Source organism: Lynx canadensis, chromosome C2 (genome assembly GCF_007474595.2).
Source record: "Lynx canadensis isolate LIC74 chromosome C2, mLynCan4.pri.v2, whole genome shotgun sequence".
Classification (NCBI taxonomy): domain Eukaryota; kingdom Metazoa; phylum Chordata; class Mammalia; order Carnivora; family Felidae; genus Lynx; species Lynx canadensis.
In genome coordinates this window covers 157492275-157507317 of record NC_044311.2, presented here as the reverse complement: position 1 = coordinate 157507317, position 15043 = coordinate 157492275, and the positions used below count along the sequence as shown (strand labels likewise).

The 15043-nt window shown below is 56.5% G+C and overlaps 1 protein-coding gene across 7 annotated transcripts in view; it reads right to left on the bottom strand.

Moving 5' to 3' along the window:
- Positions 1-9950: 9950 nt before the first annotated feature.
- The window catches only part of ADARB1 (adenosine deaminase RNA specific B1), an 87768-nt gene continuing 82675 nt past the window's right edge, over positions 9951-15043 (bottom strand). For 4 of the 7 annotated variants that reach the window (XM_030329496.1, XM_030329499.1, XM_032594794.1 and 1 more), the window contains exon 10: positions 9951-14941. In XM_030329496.1, coding sequence (XP_030185356.1) covers positions 14762-14941 — 180 coding nt within the window. In that variant the 3' untranslated portion in view covers positions 9951-14761. The remainder of the gene's footprint in view (positions 14942-15043) is intronic. The other 3 variants (XM_032594797.1, XM_030329503.2, XM_032594798.1) reach the window with 3 other exon arrangements.

Here is a 15043-nt window from a genome sequence, read left to right as displayed (position 1 = left end):
GAGAGGACGGGAGCCACGGGGGAGCGCTGGGCCACAACCAGGCAGAGACCTGGCCACAGCCAAGGACGCCAGAGCCGTGCTGCGGCCCGAGCTGGACGGCGCCCTGCTGCACCTGCTGCCGGCCTCGTGGCCCCCGGGACGGCGCAGCTGCACCCATGGCTTCAGGCCGCTGCTTCGTGGCACCGCGCGGCTGCCCGGGCCCAGCCAGCCGGGAGCGGGCGGGCCTGGGCTGCATCTGCCGTCTGTCTGCAGACCCCAGAGGCAAACCGGGACCGTTGGAGGGAGCAAAGTGTCCCCCAACAATTTCTAACCGCAGGCCACCCTCACGCGGACTTAGAACACCAAGTGCACACGTGTGCACGTGCTCCACGCGGTTTCCTGGGGTCCCCCCCGAGGCAGACGCGGCCACCGGGGGATTGCACCCTCAGTGCCACCAACATCCGCACGTACACGGACACGGTTTCGCGACCCAGGCTCAGCAGACTCCGCACGAGCATCAGAGAAACAGCCCACGGACCCCGCCAGACACAGCAGGTCCTGGAGCGCCCACGGAGTACGAGGGAACCGCGGTGATGGGCTCACAGAGGTAACAGAGAGCACGGAGGGGCTGGAACACGGAATACGGCCTCTAGAAATGGAAACGGAAGGAGTGAAATTGTCGACAAGCAACAACAGCAAACTCCGCCCGCGACACGCTGACGAGTGAGCTCCAAAGCACGAAGTCCCTGGGAACTGGGCGGCCGGACGGTGTGAGAGAGTGGGGGGCAGGCGCACGGAGACGGGGGAGGCGGGCGTCCAGACAGCCCGAGCCCGGAAGGCGGAGAGGCGACGCCAAAGAGCCGACGCGCGAGGGTTTTCCCGACAGCCATCCTCGCGTCCGTGAGGCCCAGTGAATCCCAACAGGTTAAAGCCAAAGAGACCCAAAGCTTTGGTCTCTCGGTAAGTTGTCTGCATTGCAGGGTGGGGGCGGGGGGGGGGGTTACTTTACAAACTTCTGGATGGCCTGAAACTCCTCTTTTGGAAGCTGCTTGGACACGACCCCCACGCAAAAGCAGGAACTGTGCATGTGGTTTGACCCAGCAATCCTGCTGGTGGGGGTCCAGCTTAAACAAATGTTGCCCCCAGAGGCGCCTGGGGGGCTCAGTCGGTTCGGCGTCCAACTTCGGCTCAGGTCATGATCTCGCGGTCCGTGGGTTCGAGCCCCGCGTCGGGCTCTGTGCTGACAGCCCGGGGCCTGGAGCTGCTTCGGATTCTGTGTCTCCCTCTCTCTCCGCCCCTCCCCTGCTCGTGCTCTGTCTCTCAAAAATAACTAATAAACATTACAAAAACGTTTAAAAAGAAAGAAAACGTCCCACCTGAGACGAAAGCGCCCTGAGATGTTCGCTGCAGCATTATCTGTGTGAGAAAAGGCTCATTCGACCAAGCGTGCAGTGACGGGAGACGTCTTGGGAAATTACTGTGCTTCTACACAGACACGCAAGGCTGACAAACACGGCAGAATTAATTACAAGGCATTTGGGCAGCGTTTGATCTGAGGCAGACGGAGGAGGCCATCGGAGCAGCCGGCGGCGTCCGCGTGGGTCAGAGCGACGCGAGGCGCGTGCAAAGGTGCAAGTAACGCGTTGGCCTGGGTGGGTTCTGGTGACGAGCTAACCTGGAAGCCTGCCTGCGGCGCTTCTGGTGACCTTGCCGTCGCCGTGCGCGGCCACCGGGTCGGCGGCACGGGGTTCCGGCCTCGGCTCTGAGCGGCCCGGTTGGATTCCGTCCCGCATCACCGAAAAGCCGCCTGTAGCCGGGAGGACACGGACTCCCCGTGGCCACGACCACGACCCCCCGGGCCCCACGGGGCTCCTGCACCGAGGGCCTGCAGGCGCGGGGGTCTCCGGCGGCCGTGGCGGCCACCGCGGCCCCGCTCCCCACGCGGCGGGAAAGGACTCAGGACAGCAAACCGCGACATCGGCCCTGAAAGCAGAAGGCAGAAACGCTGCCACCCGCCGCGCCACACGGCTGACCACGGCGCCAGGGGAAAATAAGCCATCCTGTCCGCCCCACTGTGCCCGTTAGGACGCGGCTGCCCATCCAGTCCCTGAAATAACAAGTCCCGTTGGAAGTTGGAAGAAGATTCCCCGCCAGTAACTCGCCGAGACTCAAGCTCAGAGCAAACATGAGTGCCCGCGCCACTCTACTGGCGGACGTCCGCGGAGCCTCTGTTGTCGGCCAGCAGGACACCGGGACCCCCGCCCCCACTGGCCGGCCAGGCGGGACACCGGGACCCCCGCCCCCACTGGCCGGCCAGGCGGGACACCGGGACCCCCCGCCCCCACTGGTCGGCCAGGCGGGACACCGGGACCCCCCGCCCCCACTGGCCGGCCAGGCGGGACACCGGGACCCCCCGCCCCCACTGGTCGGCCAGGCGGGACACCGGGACCCCCGCCCCCACTGGCCGGCCAGGCGGGACACTGGGAACCCCGCCCCCACAACATGCTGCCCTCTAAGTGCCCCTGCCTGGGGGTCAGCAGTGGACTGGGGTGAGGACTTGTTCGCCCCAGTTTCTGTACCTCCATTTGTCCCTCACGCCCCCCCTTGTCCCACACCTGAAGGTCCTGCAGGACAGGAACCTCCTGGGGCCAGGCAGGGGCACAGTGTGGCCGTGCTGCCCAAGCTCACGTCCAGGGGAGGCCGGTTCCACGGTCAAGTATGAGTCAGAGCCACCGCCAGCGGGCACAGTGTATGGGCGCCCACGGCTATTCGGCCACAGGATCCTTCCCTCCCACTGAACACTGGACGGACTCTTCCAGCGTTAGTGACCACATCACGAGCAGGAGGTTGTCTGCAGGACTCCAGAGGGCTCGTGTGACTTCCCCATGGGCAGGGAAGGAGGTGGGGGAGGGTGTCTGGAGGACGCACTCCGTGCGGGCTCGGGGTTCTGCCCTGGAAGGACCGGGGTGTCAGGGTCTGAAAAGCAGGGGAGCACCGATAATACTCCATAATACGGCCTGGGGACCACTGCCGACCTGCCACCAGCTTCCCACGGTCTCCCCTGCACTAACCCACCAGATCGTGGGCTGGAGGCTGGAGGCCCACAAGCCCACGCCCACAGGGTCAGAGCCATCACCCTTCGTCCCCCACGACCTGCACCCAGAGCATCGAGGGACGTTAGCAGGGCTAGGCCTGGGGTGATGGGCTGAAGATTCCAGAGCTGTGGGGACAAGGGGCTGCAAACACGATCCGTTCACCCTGCCCCTGAAAACATGAGATTTTACTGTCGCCTAGAAATCTATGACCTGTAGCAGCACCGACCCCTCGGCCCAGCAGGTGTGGTCCGGGAGGGCGCCGTCCGTGTCGGCACACACCTCCAGCCATGTGGCTCGACCAGACACCCGGCCTGGGGAGTCCAGCTCCGCTCCTCGCCTCAGCCGCCTGGAAGCGGCCAGACGGACCAGCCCCTGCCCCCACCCCCCACCCCTGCCACGGCAGGGCCCGAGCGTGACACCGCCCTGCAGCACAGAGGATGTGGTGGCCAAAGCGGCTGCCGAGAGGCTGGGGTGCAGTGCAAGGCGGCTGACCTCCACGGGCAACCCTGGCCGCCAGAAACGGGGCATGGGAGGGGCCGTGCAGACGCAGAAGCCCCCCTGTGGGCCCCCCCCCCGGGGCCACCATCTCCAGGAAGCCTGTCCCGGGAAGTCCTACGTGCTGAGGGAACGAGCTGGGTCATTGCCGGCTGGGCAAGGCTCCCTGTGTGTGGAGCACGTCCCTCCATCCCCGCGTCCCCGTCCCTCACTCTCACTCTCACTGCCCTGAATTCGTACTTCCCAGTTAGTGCATCCTTGCTTCAGCCCATTTTTCAGGAAACACTGGCCAAGACAGATCCATAGCAAAGGGCCACAGGAGCCAAGAGCAGCCGTGGGGACTTCTGTTTCTCACATGTGGCAGATCTGATGCTCTTAAGAACCCTTCTGGAGAAGATAATTAGGTGGACAAATTAAAGGAAAACTTACACATCACACATCTTTCAAGAAAACAAAGAAATTGCAAGACACCAAATGGGGGGAAATCAGGAACCCCAGCAGGCAAGCTGGGTCAAGACCAGCCTCTCCCCTGGGGGTTCTGCAGTGACCCGCAGGTCTGCAGCACCTCAGAGCACCAGGCAGGCGGGGACGAGGGCCAAAGGCTCAGGGTCTTCCCAGGGCGGGATATGCAGACGAGAACCCTCTGTGAAGCCAGGACTTCACAGGGTGAATAAAAACCCGCACGCGGAAGGAAACACACCAGAAATGCTCCCACCTCAGCCCTGACACTGAGGAGGGAGAAGTACTTCCCTGAGAAATCGTAAGTCGAGTCAGACCTCTGTGACGTTGATGCTCTAACCTCATGCTGACTCTGCTCCAAATTCCAAGCTGATTGTTCACAAAAATGGTCCCATGTTGGTGGCATTTCCCAGGTGACAGAAGCATAAATCTTTTTTTGGGGAAAATTAAGTCAAGCACTCAAAGGATTTCAACCAAATACACTTCCAAATCAGACAAGAAGTTGGTGATCAAAAAGCCTAAGAATGAAGGAAACAAATCACCATAAAATTCAATGTCTAAATGTCAGATTAGATGCAGCTGAAGAGAGAAACGGTGAACTGGAAAACAGACCCAACGAAGTTATACCAGACATCAATCCAGAGAAACAGACACAGAAAACTGTGGAGGATGGAAACAGAGGGTCAGCCCTACATCCAATAGGGTTTTCTGAAGAAATTGATGGAAAAAAGGAGACGCGATTTCAAGAGGTAATGGTTGAGAATGTTACAGATACATTAAAGATACCTGAAAGACCCGGTGAGCCCAATAAATCCAAAGGAGGATAAGTTAAAAACAAATTTGTATCTAAATATGTAATAATAAAGCCTCAGAAACCAGGGGAAAAAGGGAAGATATTTTAAAGTACCCAAACACATAGATTATCACAAAGGGAGGACAGGTGGATCGCTGACTTCTTGTCAGTGTGAATGGAAGCCAGAAGATGCCACGATAATGTCTTCGGTGAACCTAGAGAAAATAACAACCCAGGATTCTAGAAACTACCTTGCGAAAATGAGGGGAAATTGTGTTCAGACCAAAAAGAAATGCGATTAAAAGTGAAAGTACTGGGGCGCCTGGGTGGCGCAGTCGGTTAAGCGTCCGACTTCAGCCAGGTCACGATCTCGTGGTCCGTGAGTTCGAGCCCCGCGTCGGGCTCTGGGCTGATGGCTCAGAGCCTGGAGCCTGTTTCCGATTCTGTGTCTCCCTCTCTCTGCCCCTCCCCCGTTCATGCTCTGTCTCTCTCTGTCCCAAAAATGAATAAACGTTGAAAAAAAAAAAAATTAAAAAAAAAAAAAAGTGAAAGTACACGTTCCGCATTGTGCAATATTGTAGCATGAGTTGCACGTGGCTCTTTACATTTGAATTAAATAAAAGTTTAGAAGTTTAGTCCCGCCCCGAGGTGTGTGGTTTCAGCAGAGCTCCGGGGGCTTTGCCACAGATGAACGGGCCAGCCGCACCGTGTGTCCCACCGGGGGCTGCTGTCCTGTCCCCAACTGGGAGCCCTGGGCCGGCCATGGCTCTGAGCCCATGCTCACAGTCTCTCCATCCGAGCTCCCCCCATGGTGTGGGCCGTGCCTGGTGCCCCGTCCCCCAGGGACACCTGTCTCTTCTAGATCCCAGGCTGCTGGTTGCCCCATGACTACTGCCTTCTGGGGGCCCAGGAAGACTCGGAAGTTTGGGCCATTATTTCGGGGGTGCAGTGACATTCTTTCCAGCTGTCTCTGTCCCAGGGCACGAGTTGTCACCTCACTGCGTTTCCCCAGCATATGGGGGTTCAGGGCAGGGTGGTCCCCAGCTTGTCCTTGTCCACTGTCACTGGAAGTGAAACAGTAGAGTTTTGTATTCATGTGACTTGGGTTTGGACGTCACTGGCCTTGCCTCTGTGGCACCATGATCACTCGGCATTGCTGAGACGCATACTGAGTGAGCCTCCATCCCCTCCCGGTGTCAGGAGGGGTCCGGGCCACAGGGCAGCCCAACGCGCCTGCGCCCCACCAGCCACGCCTGGATCTGTGACTCTGGACAGCCGAGCACGTCTGTCGTCGGCAGTGGTCTGGGCGTCACCGTAGCTCTTTCTGGCTTCTTTGCCCACCACTGTCCCCTGACCCTATGTTCCCCACTTCCTGGGCTCATTCATCTTGCTCCGACACTCTTGGAAACTCCAGAGATCTATGCGGCTAAGTTTCCAAGTCCTTACGTTCCTGAACATGGGTTTAGGTATTTGTCCACTTTTTCCTTATTCTGTCCCATCATTAAAAACAAAACCCAAAGAACTCTGTCTCCTCCACGTGCTGCTTTATTTTTGGCAGAATCTGTGAAAGGATCTCCTGCAAGGTGCTCCTTTTTGAGTGGGGTGACTCCTGTTTGAGTGGGGTCGGTTCCCCTTACGGTGTCCCCGAGAACAGTGAGAGCTGCAGGGGCCCCTGTGTGCTGGCACCGGGCTGCTGGCTGGCCTCCTCTGCCTGGGCCTCCCCGCCAGCCGGCCCTTCCCCGTCTCAGCACTCCCATCCAGGGCGGGGACCCTAAGCCAAGCGAGTGCCCGCAGGGCCCTGTGCTCCCATCTGCTGTGCTCCACAGCCCCACCTGGACGTCTGCATCCCTGCTCCTTCCCTCCCGGCTGGCGGGTCCCTCCCCTGTTTGCCCAAGAGCAGACCTAGGGGCTCCTGGGAACAGAGGTTTGAGCCTGAGTCCTCTGATCTCCACACTAGGTCCCTCCAGGTCACCTGTTTCCCCTGGAGAAATAGAGCTTGTGCCGGGTCCCTTCCCACCCCATTGTCCCATCGCTAGGGCTGAGTCACTTCTCCAGAGGCCTGAGTCCTGGTGATGTCTCCCCCCCACCCACGCCCACCCCAGCTTGTCTGGGCAGAGGCTTGCCCTACAGGATGCAGGGGGTCACCTGGACCTCCAAGGGGTGGGGTGGGGGATGGTGATGAGGCAGGGAGAACAGGGCGGCCCCTGCTGGCTACAGACACATCACCCATCTCCAGACATGTGACTGCTCTGTGACCAAATCACCCTGAGTATTTTGATCTTCTGGATACAAAGAATTCCTCTGTTTTCTGAACCAAGAGAAGCCTGGCCCGGCCGGCAGCGTCTTCAGGAGGCCCCCACCTATGTTTCCTAGTTTTATTGTGGGGAGGGGTGTGCAGGCAGGGACGGCACACGGGTGACAGTAATGGATTTGGAAAGGCAGCCTCGTTCTTTTGTTGTTGGGAGCTGGGTCACCTCTCTGTCCCCAGGAGTCAGCTTTGCCCGCGTGATGTCTCCGGTTTAAGCAGACAGGTAATCCCATGGAGATGACTGTCCCCTGACGCCCCCCGCCCAGGTGCCGGCCACCGACAGGAAGCCCCCAGATGGCTCCCTGACCCCAGACGGCCAACGGGGGAGGGATGGGTGGGCGGCTCTCTGCCTGGCAGGCGACAACATTCAGCCTGCAGTCAGTGTTTCCGTCTGATGATCGTTACGAATAAAGCCATTTGGCAAACTCGAGGAAAGAGACCGTGTCGGCTTTGCCCCTTTAATGACCAAGCACGAGCGGTCCACGAGAGAGGCCCCATAAACTTTAGGCTCTGGTGAGAAATGGTGTTTTTCTTTCATAAAGAGTAAACCCTGAAAGCAGCGGGTCCCTGTGTCACCGGGCACTCAGGCATCCGAGCTAAGCCGATTAGTTCTGGGCAAAAGGAGAAAGTCAAACACCACTTGGAAGGTCACCCTCCTCTGACTTTGCTTCAAAACATTTCAGCTCCAGATAAGCCCTTCTCCTTCCTGCTCTGTTCATACGCTGTTTGCTTGCTGAGAAGAAACAGGTTCTCTCTCCCCAAAATGAGGCTCGGGACACACAGCAGGACACCCGGCTGACCCCAACCCCGGACCCAGCCCCCACCCCTGCCCCAGGGCAGCCCAGGGAGGGACCTGTGCCGAAAACACCCAGGGCCTGCACATGGCTGGGGACAGAGGCCCAAGGAGTGTCAGGTGCCCTGGAATCGACCCTCGACCAACCTCCCCGCACACACAGCCTGGGCAAAGGGCGCCCAGACCAGAAGCTGGACTGGGGAGGGGCGGGCAGAGAATCCCCAAAGCTTTGGATTGGCTCCCAATCTCTGGAAACCTGCACCACGTCAAACACTTTCAGATTACAGCTAAATCTTTTCATCATATACAGGTTTTTGCAAAAATGTGGCTTCTGGACAATTGTAAGTATTAAAGTTTGAAAGTAAACCCTTCAATTCCTCCTTTACACGTAGGCACTTACAACCCAGTGACCTTGGCTCTAGAGGCAGGGACCCAGGTCACCCACCCCCTGCGCTCACCTACCTACATCCATGCGTCCTTGCTGCACCCGAACTGCAGAGTCTCAAGAATCCTGCTTCGGCACGTGGTTGCATCAGGCCATCGGCCGCCTGGGTCCTCCGCTCACCTGTGGCCTTTACTGTCTGAAAACCCCAGAAAAAACAAGACCCCCAAAGGTGAAGGCCCCGCCCCAGGACCCACCTTTAATATCATCCACCCACCACATTCACCTTCTTCCGTCCACCTTCTACTTTTCACATACACCTCCATCATCTACACCCACCATCGACCTTGCACCTTCCACCGTCCACTCTTACATAATATTCGCCAAATCAGAAGATTGGGAAAAAGAAAACATCGTATGAATCTTGTAATGCTTTATCAACTGTTCACTCGGGCTTTTGTTGAACTGTTTTGAAACCACTTGGGCTGTGACTGTATTTGTTATCTCGTCATTGCGAAGTTTGGGACATTTACTGAGGAGGCTTTTCATACACGTATCAAGAAACTATCATTTATCCATGATTCTCTGTCACCTAAGTGGTATCTTTTTTCATCCGATATATTCTAAGGGGGCGGGGGTTGGGGACGTTGAAGTGTTAATTTCATTGCTTTTTATCCGACTGAACATTTAAAAATAAAAGTCTTTTATCATACCATTATCTGAAATGTATTTTCAGCACAGCTTGGAGCTACAGATTCAGTTCATCCTATTTATGGCCAACGTCCTCCATGCAATCTCACATTCTTGTCAAACTGTTGAACCAAATTAGACTTGTTTTCTGTCAAGAAAGGTTTGACCCACTTTTGCAATTGAAATAAAAGTATTAGCATACTTTTCCAGGGATATTCCAAAAGAAAAACACTGGGAAATAAAATTGCAGCACACACCCTATGAGATAAACTGCTGAAGTCAGCCAACATTTAAAACATGTAGATTTAATATGGTTGGCCCACTTACTAATAGGCCGTGAAAAGAAAATGAGTTCCATATGCTGTTTTTCTTATTTGCAAAAAACTTACAAACTTAATGAAAAATACGTAGGTAAATGTTCAGGTTATTTCCTAAGTGAGGGGAATGATAAAATCTTTGTGTACACGTGTATATTGAATATTACCCCCAGGAGCTATAGATTAAATAAGAATTAAGTATGAAAATCATTTTAAAAATTCCTCCATTTTATTAAGTATCACGATCTAACTTTCTGTTTAGTGGGGAAAAAAGGCATGTATTGCTAAAAATTAGTTAGTCTGGTAGCTGGCACATTGCAGTGTGTGTTTGAGGTGAAACCCGGGGCGATTTCTTTCTAGTCCTTTCCCAGGAGGAGCTCCTTGCGGGCGGCGGTCTCTGCTGTGCCCAGGGATCTGTCCCCAACACTCGGGACGCCCCGTGATGTCTCTGCCTCATCACCAGCCTCCAGCGAGGGCCTTGAGGCTCCCTCAACATGGCATCCTCGGGGAAATGCTCTTCCGGGGATGAACCTGTGAAGGGCGCGCTGCCCCCGTCTTTTCGTGTTACGTATCTTCATCTTAACATTGCTTTTATCGTGGGAAAAGAACAGACTCAAAATTGATGCAAAAGAGAGCAAGTTTTTCATAACAGTGCTTTTTATTTGCATGGGGATTTTGACTTTTAAAAACATTTTCCTCTTTACTTTTCATGTAATTGCAGAAACATCAGACAAATGGGTAAGCTTAAAAAGGCAGAATTAAATTAAAACCACCCCAAATCCCCACTCACATAGACCAGACTCAGCCCCTTCCGGGCTGTTCCGTATGTGCTGTACATAATGCACCCGCATTTCTTCGCAACCGCGAAATGCACGAATACCGCTCTCTGCAGCCGGCTTTCCACTTGGCCTGTTATGAGCGTCTTTCAGAAATGTCAGCCCTGGATGACAAAGTCCCGCCTTCTTAGTTGCGCTGCTTCCCTGCACCTGAGACCCCAGTCCACCTGGCCAGTGGCCTGTTGGCCAGCCCAGGTTCTTCCCATGTGTTTTCCTGTCCGTGTCGCCCTCACACAGCCCGACAGGTCACAGGGGCCACCTTGTCGTCCCTTCTCACAGGCGGGGACACGAGCAGGGGCAGCTGCCTGACTGTCCTCTACACACCCTGCATGTGGGGGTGGGCGACGCATGCTCAGGAGGACCGTGAGGGACCCGCGGGTCCAAGGGCTCGGAGGAACGGTCCCGAGCTGGGTATGAATGCGCTGAGCGCTGGATCAGTGCACGGCTACGAGACCAGTCAGCGGGCAGCCCTCAGCAGGTGCTTATGCACCCCTGCAAATTATGCTCTTTAGGGCTGCCCTCAGGCCTGCCAGAGGACCACGGGGACCACGAGAGAGAAAACCCAGCCACACTGCAGTGGTATAACACTGTCTTTTATTGAGAACATGTCAAATCCTTTGTGTGTAGGACCGCGTCTCATGCTTGGTTCCGGCTGGTCTCGCTGCGAGAAGGAAGCTCATGCAGGTTGTAACGTGTGGTATATACATCAATATACATACAGAGAACACTGGGGAGTGGATCTTAGCGACAGGGCTCTTGGCTGAACTACATTCATATAAAGTGTCCAAATTCCAAAATAAAATAAAGTAAAATAAAAGCATATGACCCAATATCTGGAGAAGCAAACTGCTTCCGGGCTCACTCCACAAACGTTCCGCAGACTGACTTTAACCATTCGTGGTCGTGTCCAGAAGGACAGGCGTCGGCTCGCGATGTACCATCAGCCCACGGCGTGGCCAAGCTAAGTGTTCTTGGGGCTGGGGGCTCGTCGCCGCAAACAGTGAACAGGTGCACACAGCAGTGCCAGAGGTCAGCTAAATGCCGGGACCGAGTCAGACCCTCCCCTCCCAGCCCCGAGGCACGTGACTGGCCAGGAGGATGGAGAGGGTCACAGGACACTCCAGGGGACAAGGACACACAACACTGGACACACAAGGTCACAAATACTCTGCCCTTTCCACTTAGGTAGTTTGGGGTTGACAAAAAGGAACCTTCTGAGAGATTCTCTGACTTCACACACATGGGAAAGCCAGCTGCTTTTATTCCTCTTGCTAGATCAAACTTGCGGTCGGGGCAGACCGTATTTTTTTGGTGTGAAATATTTTAGAAGTGAAGAGCCATCCGATTTCTGTTTTTTGATAAAAGGGGACGCGGCGTGTGGCCCCGCCCCCAGCATCACTAATCCCCCTCAGCTCTGCCTGCCTTGAGGAGCCAGAGAGCCGCCCCCTCCTCCTCGGCGTCCCTATTTGGGATGACAAGGAACGCCGTCTTTACGAAGAAAGCAGTGAGTCTAGAGTGTGGGTACCAAGGAAATCATCTGAACGAAAATACATTCCAGAGAAATCAATGCCTTGTGAGATGTCAGTCTGCACATTTTAAGATACAGCAACTGTTTTTGATTAAATAAATCAATAAAACTCTCCAAAACAGAAAAACATGATGAAAAGTGCAATTAAGATTCAGGATCAGAACGGAGCTCTGTGGCGTGCCTGGCCCCCCACCCCCACCCCAGGCGCGAAGGGCCTTCTGCTAGTGGGACAGCTGTCCCCGAGCCTGGGGACCACATGAGGGTCCCTGTCTTCCTGGAGTTAATACTTTAGGTTTAGCAAACAAAACAGAACAGAACCCTCCCAACCCCCACTGGGCAAAACGTCTTCACAACTGATTTTTCTCAATCAGGTTCTTGGTGGTGTCAGACTTCCCAAGTCTCTGAAATCCAGGGTTAGGGCACAGTGTGCAAAATAATACCTCGGAAAACAGTCACGGGGCAGAATGCACGCTGAGCCTCAAATAGGGCAGTCTGTTTAAAGTGCAGTTCCCTGACTGGCCTCCCGCCTCCCTGAGGAGTTAACGTTTCCTTCCTCTGGTTCCCGCTCACGGGGGAGCTAATCCGGCTGCTGTCCCGTCCCGGGCACGGCTCCCTCCCTCCCTCCCCACCCCGGGCGCTGTCCTCCACAGCCCACGAGGCCCACACGTGCTGGGGAGAGTCCCGGTGGCCACGGAGCTGGGGTCCTTGGGACCAGCACACAGTAGGGCCGTCCTTCTTCACTTGGGGCGGGGAGAGGACCACACTCCCCTCAGCCTTTACCTGACGGGAGGGAAGAAGCCAGACATACTGGGCAGCGTTTGTATGTACATGCAATATATTTCCCCTGGGCTTTTAGTCAAAATCCAGGTATTCTGTAAAAACTAAGTCCGTCTCCCGATCCCCGTTAGAAAAAATACCATTTGTAGAGAGAATAAAAACGCAGGGGCTACAGATGTCGTCTGAGTTGGGAGCGCCTGCTCGGGGAGGGGAGCGACACCGGCCGGCAGCTTTCCTGCTGCGGGTGGAAGGCGCAGCCCGGCCGTGGCCTCCCCGCGCCCCTGTACCCCGGCTGCAGGAGAGCGGGCTGGTGTGGGCGGGGCTCGCTCCTCTGCCCCTGGTCAGTCCCTGGTCCGGGCCCACGGCTGCGACCGGCCACCCGGGGACCCACAGAGGCGCCGGGAGGCTCTGCACTTCTGGTCCGAATCTCCTGCTCTGAGCACGTGGGGTCGGGACCGAGGGGACAGTAGCTGCTCTGCTCCTGTCCTAGGTCTTCTGAGTCCAGGAAGGCGGGGCGGGGTCTCCCATCTCTGCTTGCTGCACCCCCCAGGCCCCCCCCCCCCCCCCCCCACTTCTGACCCAGCACCTCCTCGGGCTCCTGTCTGATCCTGAGTGGAAGAAACAAGGCAATTGGTGCAAATCTCTGAGCTCAGGGCGAGGCGCCACCCAGGACCCTAGCCCGCGCTCCTGACCATCTGCCGGCTCGGCCCGGGGCCACCCCGGGTGCTGCGGGGTGTGGAGCAGCGTCCCCGGGTCACCCCGACGCCAGCAGCACCCCTTCCCTGCCGTGACAATCAATGTGCAGACCCTGGTGGGGACGGCGTCTGTGGCCTCACCAGCTTCTGGCCTGAATACTGACTTCAAACACACCTTTGATAAAGCTTAATTTAAAAATATGCCTTAAGTGGCATTTTCTAAGAATGAGTATCTCTACTTAACTAATTCTATTTCCATTCTGTGAAGATGTCTGGAGAGTCATCCACACTCATTAGATTCAGAGGAAGGAATAAAATTGTGCAGTAGCCTCTGTGGATTCCTCCTAGTCCCTAAAAGTTAAATACTGCTGAAAAATCTCCAATGAATGGCCAGGATTACCACCCACGTTGTACCTTTGATCACTTAGAAGTGAACCAACACGTTTTCCACGATGCAACCCTAGGAGGGGCACAGAAGCTTCCGGGGGGGCTAAAGGTTAGAGGGATCCAGGCTGCACCCTCACGGACGCACGCCGACACCACGCCAGGGGCCGCGTGTATGCGCTGGGCTGGGCCTGCCGTGCAGGGTCCTCTCCCGGGCAGGCTGGGACAGTCACTGAGGGCAGCCGGGTCACGGCGGGCGGGCAGGAGACCCACCAGTAACACAGCCCTGACGCTCTCTTCAGGCTACCGCCTCCAACCTCTCCCTACGCTCTCCCCTTCTCCACACATAAAGTAATGTGGCGTAAGAGTGACCTGATATAATTACTTATTTTATAAACCACGTTCCTAACTCTGAATAAATTATTTATTCAAAAATTTCACACAAAGTAGTTTCTATTTTCCTAAACTTAAGGAAGCCCTACTCAGTAGAACTCAATTTCTAAACGTAAACGGAGATTGAAAGCAGTCACTGGACAATTCAAAGGGGTAATGCCGCTGCACAGGGGTGCCAGGTGGGGACACTGAACCCCAACACCCTCCCCACCCTCCCCGAAGTGCGCGCCCGCCCCCAGTCCAGACACGTGTTCCGGGGGAGACAGTGCTGGACGCCCAGCACCCCGCGTCCCCACACCTGCCCCCAATCCAGACGGGACGTTCCAGAGAAAGCGCTGGATGCCCAGCACCCCGCGTCCCCACACCTGCCCCCAATCCAGACGGGACGTTCCAGAGAAAGCGCTGGACGCCCAGCACCCCGCGTCCCCACACCTGCCCCCAGTCCAGACGGGACGTTCCGGAGAGAGCGCTGGACGCCCAGCACCCCGCGTCCCCACACCTGCCCCCAATCCAGACGGGACGTTCCGGAGAGAGCGCTGGACGCCCAGCACCCCGCGTCCCCACACCTGCCCCCAGTCCAGACGGGACCTTCCGGAGAGAGCGCTGGACGCCCAGCACCCCGCGTCCCCACACCTGCCCCCAGTCCAGACGGGACGTTCCGGAGAAAGTGCTGGACGCCCAACACCCCACGTCCCCACACCTGCCCCCAGTCCAGACCGGACCTTCCGGAGACAGCGCTGGACGCCCAGCACCCCGCGTCCCCACACCTGCCCCCGGTCCAGACGGGACGTTCCGGAGACAGCGCTGGACGCAGCAGCCCCGGCCCCAGGCCCCAGGTCAGGGTGTGAGAGAGAACTGGTCCTGTTCTGTGGGCTTCTCCACCCAGGCGCCCAGCCCCGCCTTGATGAACGCTTTGAACAGACACGCCTTGGCGGCCTGGTACTCCTTCGCTACCAGTTTGGATTCATGGTACATGTTGGGCTTGGTAATCTTGGACCGTAACAAGTTGGAGGGAACCTGTAAGGAGTTAAAAAAAAAGCACGACTATTTAAGCAGAAACAGTAGAAAACAAAACTCAGTAAGACATTCAAAATCTGGTATTTCGTCCTACGCTGGCTC